This window comes from Coloeus monedula (genome assembly GCF_965178545.1).
Source record: "Coloeus monedula genome assembly, chromosome: 1".
Taxonomy (NCBI): Eukaryota; Metazoa; Chordata; class Aves; order Passeriformes; family Corvidae; genus Coloeus; species Coloeus monedula.
This window is the reverse complement of record NC_138781.1, coordinates 132,561,792-132,579,390: the sequence shown is the minus strand read 5'-3', so window position 1 is coordinate 132,579,390 and position 17,599 is coordinate 132,561,792. Positions and strand designations below refer to the sequence as shown.

At 37.0% G+C, this 17,599-nt stretch overlaps 1 protein-coding gene across 3 annotated transcripts in view; it reads right to left on the bottom strand.

The window, feature by feature from the left end:
- Positions 1-17,599, bottom strand: part of CPNE3 (copine 3) — a 32,966-nt gene that overhangs the window by 11,136 nt on the left and 4,231 nt on the right. For 2 of the 3 annotated variants that reach the window (XM_082289709.1, XM_082289710.1), the window contains 9 exons: positions 11,051-11,190; positions 10,279-10,458; positions 9,078-9,152; positions 8,597-8,668; positions 7,718-7,801; positions 6,007-6,096; positions 2,606-2,704; positions 1,414-1,500; positions 773-832 (listed from right to left, as the gene is read on the bottom strand). In XM_082289709.1, coding sequence (XP_082145835.1) covers positions 773-832; positions 1,414-1,500; positions 2,606-2,704; positions 6,007-6,096; positions 7,718-7,801; positions 8,597-8,668; positions 9,078-9,152; positions 10,279-10,458; positions 11,051-11,182 — 879 coding nt within the window. In that variant the 5' untranslated portion in view covers positions 11,183-11,190. The remainder of the gene's footprint in view (positions 1-772; positions 833-1,413; positions 1,501-2,605; positions 2,705-6,006; positions 6,097-7,717; positions 7,802-8,596; positions 8,669-9,077; positions 9,153-10,278; positions 10,459-11,050; positions 11,191-17,599) is intronic. The other variant, XM_082289711.1, reaches the window with a different exon arrangement.

The following is a 17,599-nucleotide window of genomic DNA, read 5'->3' as shown; positions in this document are numbered from 1 at the left end:
AATCACAGAATGGTTTGGCTTGGAAGAGGCCTTAAAGATCACCTAGTTCAAACCCCCTGCCATGGGCAGGGACAGTTTTTACAAGACCAGGTTGCCCAAAGCCCCATCCAACTTGGCCTTGAACACTTCCAGAGATGGGGCATCTATAGCTTCTCTGGGCATCCTGTCAGGTTTTCACTGTGTTTACTTTCAGTTACTATTCACAGCAGCTCTTCAAAAGCTGGTAAATGAATTTCATTCTCTATCTTGCCACACACACCTTTCTTCTCAGAAGTTCAACTAGTCAGGCTCCGCAGAAACCTAGAGAGTTCTTTCTCTGACTTCAACAGGTCTTTGCTTTTGTGATGAAGCATATTACTAAGATGAAGACATCTTACTGTTATTTGTGTTGCATTTGGTTCGCAAATTACATAACTTAAGAGTCCTCATCCATATGATGACCTCTGCATGTTGCTTTCAAAGAACTGTAAATTTCTCCTTGGTCTCCATCCACACAACTTAGCTAGTTCCTAATGAACATAACCAGAGGTTCAGAACTTTTTGCCTAGATGACTAGGCAAAAACTATTTTTTTTTTTAAACAGACTATTTTTTTTTTTAAACAGACTAGAAGCACTCTGGCAAAATACCTTCCTGCTCCATTCTGCAGAACAAAAATGAAGTCAACAACAACAAAAAAATACAATGATCAAATAAAGCAGACAGCCAATCAATTCTATACTTCAATTTGTTCTAAAACTCAAAAGGTACTTCATACAAATGATTTAACTTACTGTGAAATTCAGCTGACACCCACCCATGATGTAATCAAGGAATGTGCATTCTACAATGATCTAAAAATAGGAAAATAGAAATTTTGTTTTATTCGATGGGAAAAAAACCCAGCTAGTATTATTGTAGCAACTTCTGAGGTTCCAGATTTGTTATCTTTACCCATGAAAAGCACTAGTTTTGCCCTACAGCTATCCCACCCATCCACTGCAATGAGGATATTTGCAACATGTGCCACCATACACTCAGTGCATCAGAATCGGGCCTTTAACAAAACTCCAGACAGACACCAAAGCAGCTCCCACAGGACTTTCATTTTATAAAATAACACATTATGACAGAGTTGCACAATTTTACTTTGACATAAAACGGTGAATTGAGAAATGCAGTGGTTCAGGAATGACTTTACAAACTGGTAAGCAACCTTTCTGTTCAAGAGAAAGTGAAGGCATGGGAGGACAGATATGTGATCCAGCTCTCAATTTGTCTCCTTACATGAATCAGAGTCCCTTAAATATTTACTGTGTCTGGAACTTACAGACATTTTAAAGTTTCTTACAGTTTGAAGACGGAAGATATACTAAATGAGAGTTGTTATGCCTTAACACTTAAAAACAGAATCATACCAGAATATATTACTGACCTCACAATGCTTAACGCTCACAATGCCAGAGTTTTTATAGTTCTTTTTCTTCTGTCTTTTCTTTTCATTGATGCACTCAAATTCAACCTGCATGAATGCAAACAAATCCAACAAAAATGCTACAATATCATTTATGCAACAAGTTAAATATTTCAAAACTGATACTTTGGGCTTATATTAAAAATGCAGTTCATTTCATAATCCTGCAAAATTAAACCCCGTCTGCCCAATATCAGCAAGAAAAAAACACATTCCCAAGACAGAAATCCTCTCTTGCCCAAAAGGTTACAAATACATTTGTTTTGGCAACTGTATTTGAAACAAAGAAATTTTCTACCATTCTCCCTCTGAGGATTTTGCTAACAACTTTCTTTTTGGTAAAGACATGGCAATTCAAAAAAAGTATCAGTGTTTCCAGCAGCTGTGGCTGGAATTATTATTATTTTTATTATTTAGTAAAAATACAACACACAAAATATTAGAAAAGTACAAGCCTGCACTTGTATACAGACCCCAGTACTTTTAATGCAGAAATAGTTCTGCAGGTTTTACAGAAATAAAAGAGAATATGGCAAAACATTTTGATAGCACACATTCCATAAAAAAAATACTTTTATGTTACATTTGCTATGCCAACTTTTGTCTCCTACAGGTAAACCATGCCTATTAAAAGGTTTGGAAATTGTTATAGTTCATAAGATCAGGAAGGGTAATATCACTTTAGAGAAAAGCCACCTTAAGTAACACACCTGCAGTTTTGTGCATTGGCAAAAATACCGAATTTTCTCATACTCACTAAAGTACATATAATAGTTAATAAATGCCACATTTTAAAATAAAGGATTAAGTAATACTTGAAAAAAATATTACAAGTTTTGGTCTTTTAACTGTAGTAAAAGTCATGCTGAATTCTGTCTTTTGACAATCTAATTTTTTTTTATTTGCTTATTTTTATGATTAGTGAAATTTCTTTGCGCTGATGCTCGGGCATTTAGACACATAATAAAAATTGTAACCAAGACATTAATCCTAGGAAAATAGATGTACAATGTAAATGCTGATTCAGCCTCAACTACAGTAGCATTAAGGTGCAGCCTAATATAACTTAGGTCAGGTGACCTAAGTTTTGATCCCATATGAGTAAAACAGCTTATTAAGAACACACAGGCAGCTTAGACTATGTAACACTTACAGGTGATGACCGAGATGCTTCCTTCAGTTTCGACATTGTGGTTTGAAAACTTCCTATGAGATCATGAGACCCATCGCTATCGTAGTCATAGCACTCAACCTAAAATGCAGCATTACTTAGTGTTAGTAACAGAAACGGCCCCAAAAAACAATAAACACTGCAATGGCAAACCTGAACATCCCAAACACTCCTGTAGCTTTTATATTACAGAGTTTTTCTCACATTAAGTCTTAGAACTGCACAGGGTTGCACTTAAACAGATTAAGATTGGGTAGAAGCCAATACACTCGGTTTCGAATCTAACCTTCCACTCAAGTGAAGGAGAGATGAGAATACTAAGTAGTGTCAGGTCTTAAATGAGCAAGTAACATCAGTCATATTGAACTATGTTTTGAGAGTGATGAGGTGTTGGGAAGAGTAGGAAAACAATGTAGGGTTTTTTACATGCATCATGAATCTGAGCATCCAGCTAAAAATTTAGTAAATCAGTTATGTAAGCAATCACAAGAGTTTTAGCAACATTTTTATATTACTTCATTAATCCCCAAAATTACATAGAATTTATAAGCGTATGAAGGTTCAGCCCTAAAGCTAGCAAAAATACTTGAATTTCTGGTTTTTAAGATTAGCAAATTTAAACAGTGAATCTGTTAAATTATGATCCACACTTCATGGACCTGAATGTCAACTAAAATTTTTTTTCCTATAGTGAGAGTTTAATTATTAGTTTATTATTGAATCAACACACCCTTTTAACAGCCCAATCCACCAAAGAAGGCAGGAGTGAAAAACACTTATTTTTTTTCTGTTTGAAAACGTGACCCAGCTGCCTTTCTATATAAAAAGCTAGTTATTTATCTATAAAAGCTTATATTAATTCCATCCACTTCTGATATTTTATTTCAGTTCAGCAATACAGACATGCTAGCTAACTTAATCAAATCACAGAAAAATACACTAAAAATTTATTAATTATGATGATAAATAGTAACAATAATAAATCAAGAGTCAAGTAGGTATCCCACATTACTTGGAATCAAAATGCAAACTTCCAAGAAAAATTTTCAGAATATGGATGGCTTAAACTGAACAGCTATTTGCATGTCCATCTTTCAAGTCTGAAAATATTGTACCTTATATTCAAGAACCAATTTAGCTGATTACTTGAGCATTTCAGTTAGAAATAAAAAAGTAAAACAAACAACTTCAACATACACTTGATCTTCTGAACAAAATTAGGTTTCTGAAAACAAACAGCAATGTTGAAGTACAAAACATGATGTGTAGATTGGGAGTTCTACTGCACAAAACATGCCTTTATCTTGCAGTTTGCACTACTACACATTTTGAATTCACTAATAAAAAAATGCATGCACATGCACTGAACAGCACCTTACATCATGCAAGCAGCCAAAGAACCAACAGGCTAATTAATGTTCATGGCAGATGCTATGTAAATTCTTCTGAATGCCATAAATTATGCAAATCAAATACTCAGCCAAGTGCTTCAGTAGCTGAAATTTTAAAACTGAAGATATTTCCTGACCCAATAGTTCTGATACCTGTTAGCACAGTTAGTAGATGTATTTCCTCTTTATTTCAAAGACATCAAAATTTGTCTTGCTTGACATGTTTGACCCATTTAAGCCAATTTTTAATATTTATTCCAGATGAGAGAGAAGCATTTCCTTTTTTTCCTTATATGCCCTCCTGGACAGGCAATAGCAGTAGGGAACAATGTGATTTAACCTATTTTTCCCAGCAGAACTAGGCATGCCTGCTCCAGATGAAAGGCTCACATTTTCAACACAGAAAAACTTCACTGTCTGCAAACACACTCACATGGAACATAACCATGAATCCAGAAGATAAAGGATCAACTTGGTTTGTGCACTGCTGGGCATACACAAACTAAGTCATTAAAGAGGTGAAAAGCCACTCATAGAAAAATCACTGGTTTTACTTACTATGACAAACAGCCCATTACACATGCAACTGTGTGCATATAAAAGTGTTAAAGGCATTGTTTAATCCTTCAATAACATTACATAATACAATTCTGTCTACATCTTAATGTTTGAAGTGATAGGTCCTGCATTTCTAAATTAAAGCATAATCTGCCTGTCTGCAAGTCCATAACTATTCCAAGTAAAGTCTATTTCCTCTGGATATAAACCTACACTTCCGAAGTAAGATTCCAAAGAACAGACTTTATTAAAATGATGATAGATCTGAGAATAACTCCTCAGAGATACATTTAGAACAATGGTCTATAGCTTCAGTATGGCTGTTTACTGAAAATGATAAATTTATTTATAGAATATGGAGATATAAGAGCTGTCACAGCTGTTTTGGGCAAAAGGGAATCAGAAAAGAATAAGATTGAAAAAACATAGAAGCAGTAAGGGAAAAAGGTTCTGGGCTTGTAAAGTTGCTCATTAGTCTTCTCTATAAATATGCATTTAAATACATCCAGGTGTTTGTAATCCCCAGATCCCTGTGGCTGTTAAGCATTTTCCAGGACTGCCTCAAGTCATATGACTAATACCCATCACATGCAAATCATGCTCTAAGTTTTCCTTCCCAGAGGAAGAATATCAAATATAGTGGTCTCTTGCATTTGGGTTTTTGGGTTTCTTTTTCAAATGCTGAAGTATCAGGTTTCTAACATGATCATAATAGCTTATAAATGGCATTTTGATTGGCTGTTTAGCTTCAATTCCACCCCTAAAGGGAATTCCTGAAGAGAAACATTCAGAAGTTAAACACAATTTATTCAAGAAAAATTTGGAAAATAAAAAACATTAAAGCCCTGGTAGAACTACCACTTCACAGACTTGGTTAACTTTCTGACAGAAAATTCAGTTTTATATAAAGAGAACTGGTATTCACAAGTTGTATCTGACCCACATCTGTTAGCTAGTACATTAAGTGTAATTTATTTTATCAGGCAGTATATTAAAAATTTCATCAATGTTAGCTGTTGCACCAGTAACAAAGTAATACAAGATCCATTACATAGAACAAAGCATATTCTAGCCTTTAACACGCATCTTTCACTATACAGTATCTTTAACACCACCAGTATTGGCTGATGCCATGCTAGAACTGTACAATCAAAATAAGAAACTCCACTGGGCATTTCAAAGATACTTGTGTTCACCTGGTTTCCCAGACTTTCAAAGACCAACTTCTACCACACAATGCAGCACAAATGTACAGTGTTTTCCCTTTTTCCCCTAAAACATGCATGGGTATCTGTGCCTTTCAATTAAGAAACCTACTACTTTCAATTAAATTTGAAAACAAAAAAATGCAGTACCTAGAATAACACTTCTCCCCCTTATTACATATTTTAATTTTTAATGCATTAATTTATACACACATTTAATATACATTACCTTGATTGACTTATCCATGTCACTGTAACACAGAGAATTGAGAGAGATTTTAAAAGGCCTCCAGGCAGGATTCAGGTTATTTTTAATAACCTGTTGAAAAAACCAAAAAAAAAGGCAGAACACCATTGTTCACAAGGGTGGAAAGCAGTCATCATAATGGATCATACCTTCATGCCATGATTTTTGTATGCAAAACAAAAGTTGACTAATGCTGCTGTCAATGCACTCCAAATCTTAATATATATGGGATAGAAACAAACTACTCTTAACATGCAATACCATTGCTCAAAAAGAGATGGTCTCTTTCAGCTCCATATTTTGCTAGACTTCACTGTCACGTACTATATCCTCCAGCTACTGCACTGCAAAAAATTAAATGTATCATTACATAAATAAGATACTGGTTGCTTTCTTTTAATAACCACACATATATACATACACACACATATTAAGGCATGAGTTACCAAGAACATATGGAAAAATAATACATTGGAATTTCTAAATACATCAGTGCTCTGGAGATTACAATTCACTCCCACTTATTATTTATTCTGAAATGTCATTTATGGAAATACGCCCTCAAGAAATTCACAGTGTAGTAAAGTAAAAACAGTGCATGAGGATAAAAAGCCTCTCAAGCTGAACACTAAATAAGTTTTATTTACAAATAATACTGAAGGATCTTCAAAATTTGTCAACTGTTAAGTATCCATAAATATACCTGATAAACGAAATAATAATCTTACAAAAATACAAGAAACTACACATAACATGCACTACTTAATTAATAACACCTAACAATAGTAATACTTCCAGCACTGTAGGAGTGTTGAGAAAGAAATATCTCTTGAAAATGAAATCAATAAAAACAGTAGTTAGTAACAAAAAGACTTTTTTTAAACCTGTAACATAAAGAACTAATCTACCAGACATTTCTAGGCTGAAACAACAAATTCTGGATTCATTACTGCAGTTAATGACTGAAATCATCATAGAAAAAATACACCTTAAGCAGAAGAACCACCTCATGAGGGAAGCTATTTTTGTAAGTCTGACAAAAAGGATTTACAGTTCTTCAATATCCATACTTCAAAATTAATAGAGTCACCACTTTCAATGGGCACAGCACCTCAGCTGTGACTGGGCCCTGAGCTGCCACTACAGTGGGACATTTTGAAACTACTCTTAGCCTGGTACTTGCTGTCACAAGGCCCCTACACTTCCTCCTGGGTGAAAGGCTGCTGCTGCTCAAGCACGTATTCCCTCACTCTGCATTCTCCTTGGCTTGCCCTTGCTACGCAGGCATCCAGCACCATTACTTTCACTAGTAAAGGGTACAGCCAGGCAGGGAACAGCAGTGTCAGGAATGCCCAAGTCCTACCCTAGCAGGGGGTAGAACTGAGACAAATGTCCCTGTGTGAGTACACAATTCTTTTTCAAAACATTTGTTTTCTCCTAGATTGCTGGAAGTTAAAAAAAACCAAAAAGTGTTTTCCTTCCAAACAGAATGGCATAAATCAAAATCAGTGTAAGGAGAATAAGGTAGATTTCCCAGAAAAATCAGTGGAAGAGATGATGCAACTTCTAACTAGTCTGCATGTCAGCTCCCAGGCCAGTCAATTCTTTTGGTAAGGCACTGTATCTCTCATGCTGTGACACACTGGAAATTAAATAACCTTAACCAATTTGTTGTTAACTGAAAATATCCTACCTCTGTTCTGTGAACCATCACCCAGTTTCCATCTCCAGTCTGTTTGTGGAATTCCAGATAAGGATCTGACTTTCCAAAAAAATCCTGTATTTAAATAACATGCAATTATCTCAGAACAGCCTGTAGCTTGAAGACCATTAAATTCTAGTTAACACACACACTTAAGAGTAACAAAAAGTAAATTCAGGGAATAAAAGCTTTAGATGATGAAATGCAAGTCTGACTATACCACCATCTGTGAAAGAGAAAAAGAATGTGGGGAATGTCCTTGAATTTAGGATAAAAATGTCCACATATCAAATACCTGACAGTTCAAGCAAGAAAATACTTATACCAATAAGTACTATAATGGATAGACAGGAAACTAAGGACTTAATCCAGTTCAAAAAAAGTATCATTAAATCAAAGGGTAAAAATAAAAACATTTTTTTATTATTTTTCTAAATTTTTTTTAAAAGCCTGTCTATAGCCAGCCCTATATTTAACATAACAAATTTATAAACACCAAGTACACTCTTTGCCATTTATTTCAAAGAGGTAATGGGCAGCCATTTATATAGTCATTCCAACCAATGGATATACCAAAACTCCCTTATATTTATGAATAAATGTAAGGATTTACAGTAAAATGGGAGCATGTTGCTCACAGCCTACCCCTGAAATGCATTTATCTTACTTAGAAATACATTACAATTCATTTCAAAACAGTCCATGAAGTTACTCTGTAGCAATCTTAATTCAATTTCTTTTCTAGTGTAAGTAAAACCTTAATGGATTTTAGTTTTTAAGCAAAAATGAGAATGAACAATCAAATGTTTCCTGCTTTGACAAGACTCTGATTTTACTACTTTATCAAAGAAACAGCAATCATTTAAATACCTTATTGTCCAGTTTCCTTGCTTCTAATTCCAATACAACAACCCTGTTATCTTTTACTTCTTCTGCTGTAATCTAAGTAGGCAAACAAAATACTTAGTTTTATTCAAGAACTACACAGTTATCTCATATTCACAGCATTCCTATGACAGGTCCACTAAAAAACCCCCCATGTTTTCTTGTAAATGAAGCATTAAAAAATGGGGGTGCCATCTATTTACCATAAATGATGGCGCACTGACAAAGATATGCCCCAAACAGTAGCCCACTGGATGCCCTAATGATGTATGCAATGAGACTTACAATACAGAAGGTGGGCTGCTATTGGATGACAGAGATGCATTAGTGGAGAAAAAAAAATGCTTTACAGTGCTTTTTACAGCACTATAGAATAGACTCACTGCATTCAAGCCACTAACTAAAATTAAAACCCAGAAACAATTAAGGATGAACTCTGAAGATATTTATTTCTTAACTGTCTTACCGTAATGCTTCCTCTCCCAGCAGGTTTGCCATTTTTAAGTACTAATGGTTTTGTTAGAGTCCTGCTAGAAACGATCTGCCAAGACAAAATTTGAGTATCAAACATTACTAACACAAATTAATAGATTTTCAAAGGAATTAAACGAGTTAGTGAGGTATTTAATTTTAGGAATTTTTCCTTTATTGTAAAGATGACAGCATTATATTTCCTTCCCATAATCTTCTACAAATAAATAGGTAATACTTGATACACTTCAAAATTTTGAAAATACATATGCAGATGAACACATGCAGAGCTTCAGGAGTAATAAGAAATAAAACATCTTCTAGTAACATAATACACATACATGGACAAAGGTAATACCTTGGGTTCCAACTACAAATTGTTAAGTTTCCCATACATACCTTTGAAATGCATGCAAGGCATATTTCATAAATGCATTCAGCAAACAGATTTATAAACACAATGTCTGCCACTCAAAAAAAACATCAGCCTTCCCCTGCACAGTATCCAGCTGACTTTATTTTACCCTATTCAGGAAATGCTTCCTCAGAAGTGTGTCCATTCTACAGGTCCTTCTTTACTTTAAAAACGAATGATTAATTTTTAATTGACACTGAACTTCAGTTCACAATGCCCCTAACATTATAATGCACTTAAAATAAAAATACTTAGGATACAGGGCAGGAAGAATCCCAAATGACTTTGAAGGATCTATTCAAAAGAACAAGTTAAAAAGAAGCTGCACAATTGTGATAGCATCAATAGCAGAATATGACTGGGAAATAGAAGTTAATCTACAGCTGGAAGAACTAGGATCACTGCTTGCATTGAGTGGAAAGCAGATTACAAGGATAACATGGCCCTTGTGAACACTCATATGTTGTTCTACACTGATTCTCTTTTTTGGGAGCATAAAAATAGGAAATTGAGTATTAGAATAAATAAACAGCAATTAATACAACTTTGTGCTCATTGACAATCCACAATCCAACCTAGGGCACATTTTAGGGCATCATCTCAAGACCTTCTGCAAATAAAATGTATATACACTGAACTGAGGCTTGAAAAAACAAATGAAGGGAATCCTATTCCACTTAAGACTACTCCAACTACACAAGAACATAGTGATAAATTCAAGGTAGAAGTGGCTAATGATTTTCAGTAACTTAATTCTAAGGGAAATCATCTGCATACTTACCTGTCCCAGTGTACATTCTAATTCCCCTAAGAAGTCATCATCATTCAGATTGTAGGTTTTGTTATCAATGTCATATATTCCGAACTTAAGTTTCTGAACAAGCTCAAAATAATAATCAATTAAGAATTTCTTGGCAAACTTTGGGTTCAAGGAATTCTTAACTCTTTCTGTGCGATCAACCTGAAATTAGAAAGATACCATTTTATCCAATATTTCAGAAACTAAACTTGCACGCAAAGCAAATACTGTATTATTAAATACATTCAAAAGTTCTTAAAGTACAAAGGAGTATCTTTCTACAAACCTTTCATCAAAGATAAATTATATTACAAAATATTATATATACACATTATATTGCAAACCCCACAGCTCTAAGTTAGGGATACCTGACCTATTTTTCATCACTCCCTCTAAGGTGGGACCTATTTCTGCACAGGGAAGACCAACATAAAATCCTATATTGTCAAAACCAGGATGAGACCCTAGTTTTGGAGTACTGTATTTATAAAAGCACATTTAAGCACTTAGAAGGTGTTGGTCCACACATGGCTGGGGAACAGTGCTAAAAATCAGACAGTTGCTTCTATTTAATGGCAAATGATTATTAATGTGCTGCCCATGTAACTGTTAGAGACATAATCTAACAAAAAGTATTCAGAAGTGCTGGTATAAAATTAAAATATTTTAATGAAATCATATGCTGTAGTGTTTTAAAATGTCCAACAATTCAGAACATGTTTTTCACAGATTTGTGAGAAGCATCAGGCTGTACCTCATACCACTGCTGACCACTTGTGTTCTGGAGAAGCACACACAGAGGGTCTGACTTGGAACCAACATCTTTATCCAAGAGATTGGTGCAGGCAATAGTCAGCTCCACCTTTGTCACACACTGTGCCGCCATCTGTCACACTAGAAAGCAGCAACAGAAATCATCATTAAAATGGACTAAAAAGCAAACAAAAGGATTGTCACAATGCATTAACTCTCTAACTGGACACTAGAAGTGTGAGCTTGTCAGAAGTGATGATTTGAGGTTTAAAATGCAAATTTTACACTTTATGAGGTACCAACATTACAGCATTATTACTGTCACACTCTTTATACCATACAGGTATAAAAATTAATTTCAAAATCTGCACTTAAAAAACAAGATCAGGTTTCTTAGAATGCTTGTGGAACCAAATGAAAAATGGGATATACCTCAAACAAGTATATTATTGCTAACAATAAAACTTCACAAGCTCTAAATGAAATCCAAAAGTGCACATGAATGCCAGTATCTTATATTGTAGATATTATTAATAATTCCATGACTTAGGAAAAATCTTATTATATACTCCTCTACCAAAATTTTGTAACAAAATGCTGAAACCATAAGCAGGGCAGAATTGGAAAAGGAGTTTAAGCAGGTAACAGGTGATCTTGCCTTAGTAAATCTACAAAAACATCTACAAATTTTAACAATAAGGATAAACACTTTGAAGTCAAATCAGGGGAACTGTTCTTTCTGAAGATTCATTTAAAATAAAGGAATAACTGAACACATTCTTACATTTTTCTCTTTAAGCACCTCAATCATTCTCCACTGGAACTAAGACCAGCAGATATTACAAACCCACAGAAACAACTCGACTATCAGTTATGAATTCCACACTGGTACAACATGCATTTGCAAGCCCAAGAAGGTCTGAGCACCAGATTTTATATATATATATATATATATATTAAAAAAAAAAAGAAAACCTCCATCCATAATTATACACTTCAAGGATAGAGTTGATCATTTCCAACAACTCTTGGGGGAGTAAACCTCTACAGTACAATTGTCCTTGACTTAGAGACTAAAACTTCCAAATCCTTCCACAAGCAGCCTACCCTGGAAGCTCCCACGCCTCTTTAGTTTCAGGTTTGCCTTCTCTCCAGTAAATTCACAGTCTAGACCAGGTATCCGTCTGGATTAATTTATCTTAAAAGCACATGAGACATCAAACAGATCAAGGCAGAAGGAAAGGTATCTCCTTTCCTAGTCAGCTCTAGTCAGCTCACTTGCAACATATGCATGCAATGTATTTGAATATAAAGCTATACTTAACCCAACTCAGCTTTCTTCCTTTTACTATATTCTTAAGACTTTTCATGAAAATGAACGATTTTTTAAAGGCAAAAAGGGAAAGGAACATGGAAAAGACGGAGAACAAACAGAAAGTAGGAGAAAGAAAACATTGTGGAGTCTAAGGGAATATTCCTGAGGCTTCTTGTACACCTCTTAAAAGCACTCTGCCCCTTTTTTCCTGGTTCTCTTTTTATACTAGTATTTTCCATTCCCTATTGCTTTCCTGGCTGCCAGACTGAGCTCATTAACAGTCAGTGCCTTTCCCATGGAATCCAGAGCAGACCAGTACATGACTCCTTAATGACAGTTTCCAGAAAAACGACTTGATGCTGACAAAATGCTCTAACTCCCACTGATGCTGCAACAGCAAATAGAAAGGGTTTTCATGAAACTCAACAGAATTTAAACTTGAACTGAGAAGCATTTTCAAACCAGTCAAAATTTTCTTGCTTTGACTTCCGTAAAACTCCTCCTTACTAAGAGTCCTTGAAAGCACTCATAGCCACATTTCTTTTGTTAAGGTAGTATTTCCAAAATCCCTAGTAGACAGATAGCATCCAGTCAACCTAAAAAATATGGTCAGCTTTTTCCCCTTTGTCTGTGTGTGTACTCACCTATTGTACATCTCAAGTACTTTCTCACATGAACACATCAATTCTGTTACTTCCTTCCCTCGTCCATGTCACCAACTTTCCTACTATGCATCTAATGTGGGAAAAGAGCAGATTAAGTGTATTGGTTTTGCACGACCTGGTTTTTGGTAGCAGCGGGGGGGGGGGACACAGAGGTGGCTTCTGTGAGAAGTTGCTGGAAACTTCCAGCAGAACCAATCTCCGATGGCTGAACATGGACATGCTGCTGGCCCAATTAGAGAAATTGGTAACGCCTCTGTGATGACACATTTAAGAAGGAAATCAAAACAGCGGCTGTGCAGTTTTTTCCAGGGGTGGCAATGCCCCGCGGCCGCCGCCATCTCAGCGCAGCCTGTGGCGAGCCTTGCCTGCCTGGCGCCCTTAGCCCGTCGCGCCGTGGGCACAAGGGCAGAGGCAGCGGTGGCAGCTCCTCCTTCCCGGCGCCTCGCATGAAGAGAGGTGGTAAATAGTGCCAGTGCCACGGCAGCCCGTGCTGCCCACACAGTGGTGGTGGGGCGTGTGACCAACAGTGGAAAGATGGCGAGCAACTCCCTGACACGGAACCTAGACGAAATCAACTTCTCGGTGCTGTGGGATACTGCAAAAATCTTTGATTTAGTGGAACTTGTTGGCAATGGTACCTACGTGCAGCAGTTTTTCTTCTAGATAGAGAAGAAGAGGAAATGAGGAGATGTAAGAGAGAATAACATGGCGGCACCAAGGTCAGTGGAGAAGGTGGGGAAGGAAGTGCTCCAAGCGTTGGAGCCAAAATTCCTCTGCAAGCCATGGTGAGGACCATGGTGAAACAAACTGTGTCCCAGTAATTCATAAAGTCCATGGGGGATGCAGAGATCCACTAGCAGCCCGTGGGAAAAGTGCTCACACTGGAGCGGGTTGATGCCAGAAGAAGCTGTGATCCAGTGAAGACCCGAATAGACAGAGAAGAGAAAGAGAAAGAAAGAAAGAAAGAGAGCCCTTGCTTCAAACTAGAGCAGCCTATCCTTAAAAGACTACACCCTGCGGACGAGTGACCCACACCATAGAAATTTTGGGAAGACTGTTTTGCCCGTGGGAAGGACTCATGGTGTAACAGAAGAAAGACGCCTACTCCTCTCCCGGAAGGAACTGAAAAAGATCTTCAGTAACAAACTGACCAAAACTCTCCACGCCCTATCTCCCTGTGCTGTTGGTGGGAAAGAGGGAGGGGCTGGGGGGGTGGGGGGGAAGGTTATTTTAAAGGCTTATTTTACTTCTCATTATCCTCCTCTGACTCTATGAATAATAAATTTACTTTATACCTTTGAATTTGAACCTGTTTTGCCCTTAGAGTGTTTTCTCCCAGTCCTCATCTCAACTCACGAGCCCTTTGGTAATTTTTTTTTTTTTCTGAGCGAACAGCCTTCGTGGGTGCCTGGCATTTGACCAGTGTCAAATCATGACATTAAGCAAAAGAGGTGCTGTGCAAAAAGCATCCTTTAGCATAGAGAAGGGAAGAATAAAAAGGCTGATACTCTTCCCTGAAATGCAAATACTCATTTGAGATGCAACAACTGTTCCATATTAGATAAAAGACAACTTGTAACAAGAACATGCATTTATTTAAGTGGAGGATACCCAAAATCCAGACAAAGAGCAAACCTTCACAAATCACAAGATGGTCCTTTAATATTTACCATTTCCAGTTTTGAAAAATCCAAGATGAAAAATAATGCAAGGCATCTTCCTCAGAAGTTTTGAGACTATTAGGAATCTATACTTGTTTAATAGGTTAAAGATGTCTGTAACAGTAATGCATTTCAAGAAAAAAATGTTGCTATTTTGCTTAAAAAAATGTTTCTCCATAAGACTGATATCTTTTATGACGAAAAGTTATAAACAACCTGATTTTCAGTAACATTATAAATGTTCAAAGTTAGTAAAACACTTATTAGAAAGAAAAAGTTGTCTCATTAATCCAAAGAAATATTTAAGGTAGTGAAACTTTGTAAATAAAGAAGAGATACTTCTCTTACAACACTGCACACCATACAGAATTTACAGAGGGCGTACATGCTTCTTCACCTGCGTCAAGTCAGGCTCCAGGAGTCTTTCAAACAGCACTATCTGCTGGAGCTCTGTTCATGCTGCACAAATCCTCATCATGCCAAATGCATGAAAGCAAGAATTACTCCAGCTTCACTCAATTCTCCTCACTTCTAAAAGCCCGTGTTAGCTGAAAAGTTCCAAAGGTTTGAGAGGTGGATGGTAGGGTTTCTAAAGATGATAAACATCTTCAAGGATCAGCCACTGCCAGGTAAGCAAGCAACCTCTTCTTGAGGACTTGATGCAATACAGAGTGTGGCAAATTGCCATCTCTCCAGGATGGCAAAAACAAATCATGGCTGCACTAGTGCATTACCTGTTGAAATACCACTCTACAACACATCTAGTAGGCAAACCAAATGTAAAATATTATAGATAGATGACCGGATTACTTGAACATTTGGAATTCTGGAATAACTTTACATGGACAGATTATATCGTTTGGGCTGTGGTAGGATGAGCCTCGACTGCCAGTAAGTTACGACACATAAGAGATTTAGTTATTTAATTAGTTAGTGTTATTAAAGTAGCTGTGCTCCACATTGGTCACATTTAATTAAAACCCTTGTTTTTCTCAAGCTATGAACTGTTTGCCCTCCATGTAGCATACACCATAAAGGGAGGCAAAGCACACCAGAATGTGTGCAGGTGACAGCTCGGTTGTCTTTTTTCTTGAAATAGCTTTTATGATTGCAGGGGCATATCGGGCTCAAAAAAAAAAAAAAAAATCTGGACAGGAAAAGACTGAAAATTACTGTATATAATGTGCATCTGAACTACAGTGATGTACAGTCACAAGTGATCCTCTGCCATGTCTAGGCTGCTCAAGAGCATGATTAGGTCAACTAAGAATACGACAAGTCTTTCTGCTTGAGCTGTAATTATCAAAGCAAAAATCTAAGTCAAGGACTAGTCCTGCTTTCCAGTTTTATAGATCAGAATGTTCTTTGAACTCCAGTGATGATTCTAGTGAAGATAAGTGGTACACATCAAACAACTGAGTCATTGTCTGTTTTTCAACAGAAACTGCAAACATGGCATTCTACCTGGAAAGGGACAGATCTATTATCAGAATGATCTAAAAGCACAGTGGGGAACTGCTAGACTGTAGCAATCCTCTCCGTGCTGCAATGTCAGTTGGCTTGCCCAGATAACCTTGCAGAGCTGTATTACAATGATATATTCTCATTTACAGGTGCATCCAGTCTGACAAGCAGAAGTACCGAATTAGAAGACAAAAAGACTAATAAAGTGGGTTTGGCATCACTGTCTTTAGTCACAAGTCTCAAACCTGTTCTGATAGAAATTATTTACTGTCATAGAACATTTCCTAGCTCCTGTGAACTCCTAATGGTAATAGACCAAAAATACGTAATTTTTATATATCTCAGGGCCCAAATAAACACAGGAAGGCCATGAGAAACTTGCAAATAAAATCTACTCCTGATCAGCTAATCTTCTTGCTACACTTAAGCATTTTATGTCAACTGTGTGCCAGACTGAAAAAGCCAGAAAATGCCATGTCTGCTGCAAGAAGCTGACAATGAAATTATGACAAATGGATGCTTCTTCTCACTGATAGGGCTGGTAGCAACACAATTGCTAGGGATCTTGGGCTACATGCATATAAATATATATTTTTTAAAATCTCATGGTAACCCTTCAGTTCTTGAGGAAACAGACCACCTCACAGGAAAAAGGCGTTTTATACAAGGTTACAAAAGCTAAGACTGTTTCACAACCTAATTTCATCATTGCATTTTAAAAAACAAACAAACAAACCAGCTTCTCTAAAAATTCTACCTCTAAATCTGAATTCTGGCTCCTCTTTTCAGTTTGTTTACAGGCAACACAGCTTGAAAAATTGTCCAGCTGATGTGCTGACAAGGTAAGTACCAGAAGCAGCTTGAGTTGTTCTGTATTTGAAGAATCACACAAAACCTTGAGAGTAAGCTTTATCTTCTAATCGTACGGATACAGCTATCACTTCTTCAGTGACAGCTGTACCTACCTTGGAGGTTAGGAAGGCTCTGCAGAGGGGTCAGGCTGGATCAATGGGCCAAGGCCAGTCGTATGAGGTTCACTAAGGCCAAGTACCGCGTCCTGCACTTGGGTCACAATAACCACATGCCGCACTATAGGCTTGGGAAAGACTGGCTGAAAATCTGCCCAGCAGAAAAGGACTTGGAAGTGCTGGTCCTGGTCAACAGTGGCTGAATGTGAGCCAGTGTGTGCGTCCAGGTGGCCAGGAAGCCCAAAGGTACCCAGGCTTGTAGCAAGACAAGAGTGGCCAGCAGGACAAGGGCAGTGATCGTCCCACTGTACTTGGCACCAGTGAGGCCACGCCTTGAACCCTGTGTCCACTTCTGGCCCCTCAGTTCAGGAAGGACATTTAGGTGCTGGAGTATGTCCAGAGAAGGGCAGCAGAGCTGGTGAAGAGTCTAAAGAATAAGTCATATGACAAATGGCTGAGGAAGCTGGGGGTGTTTAG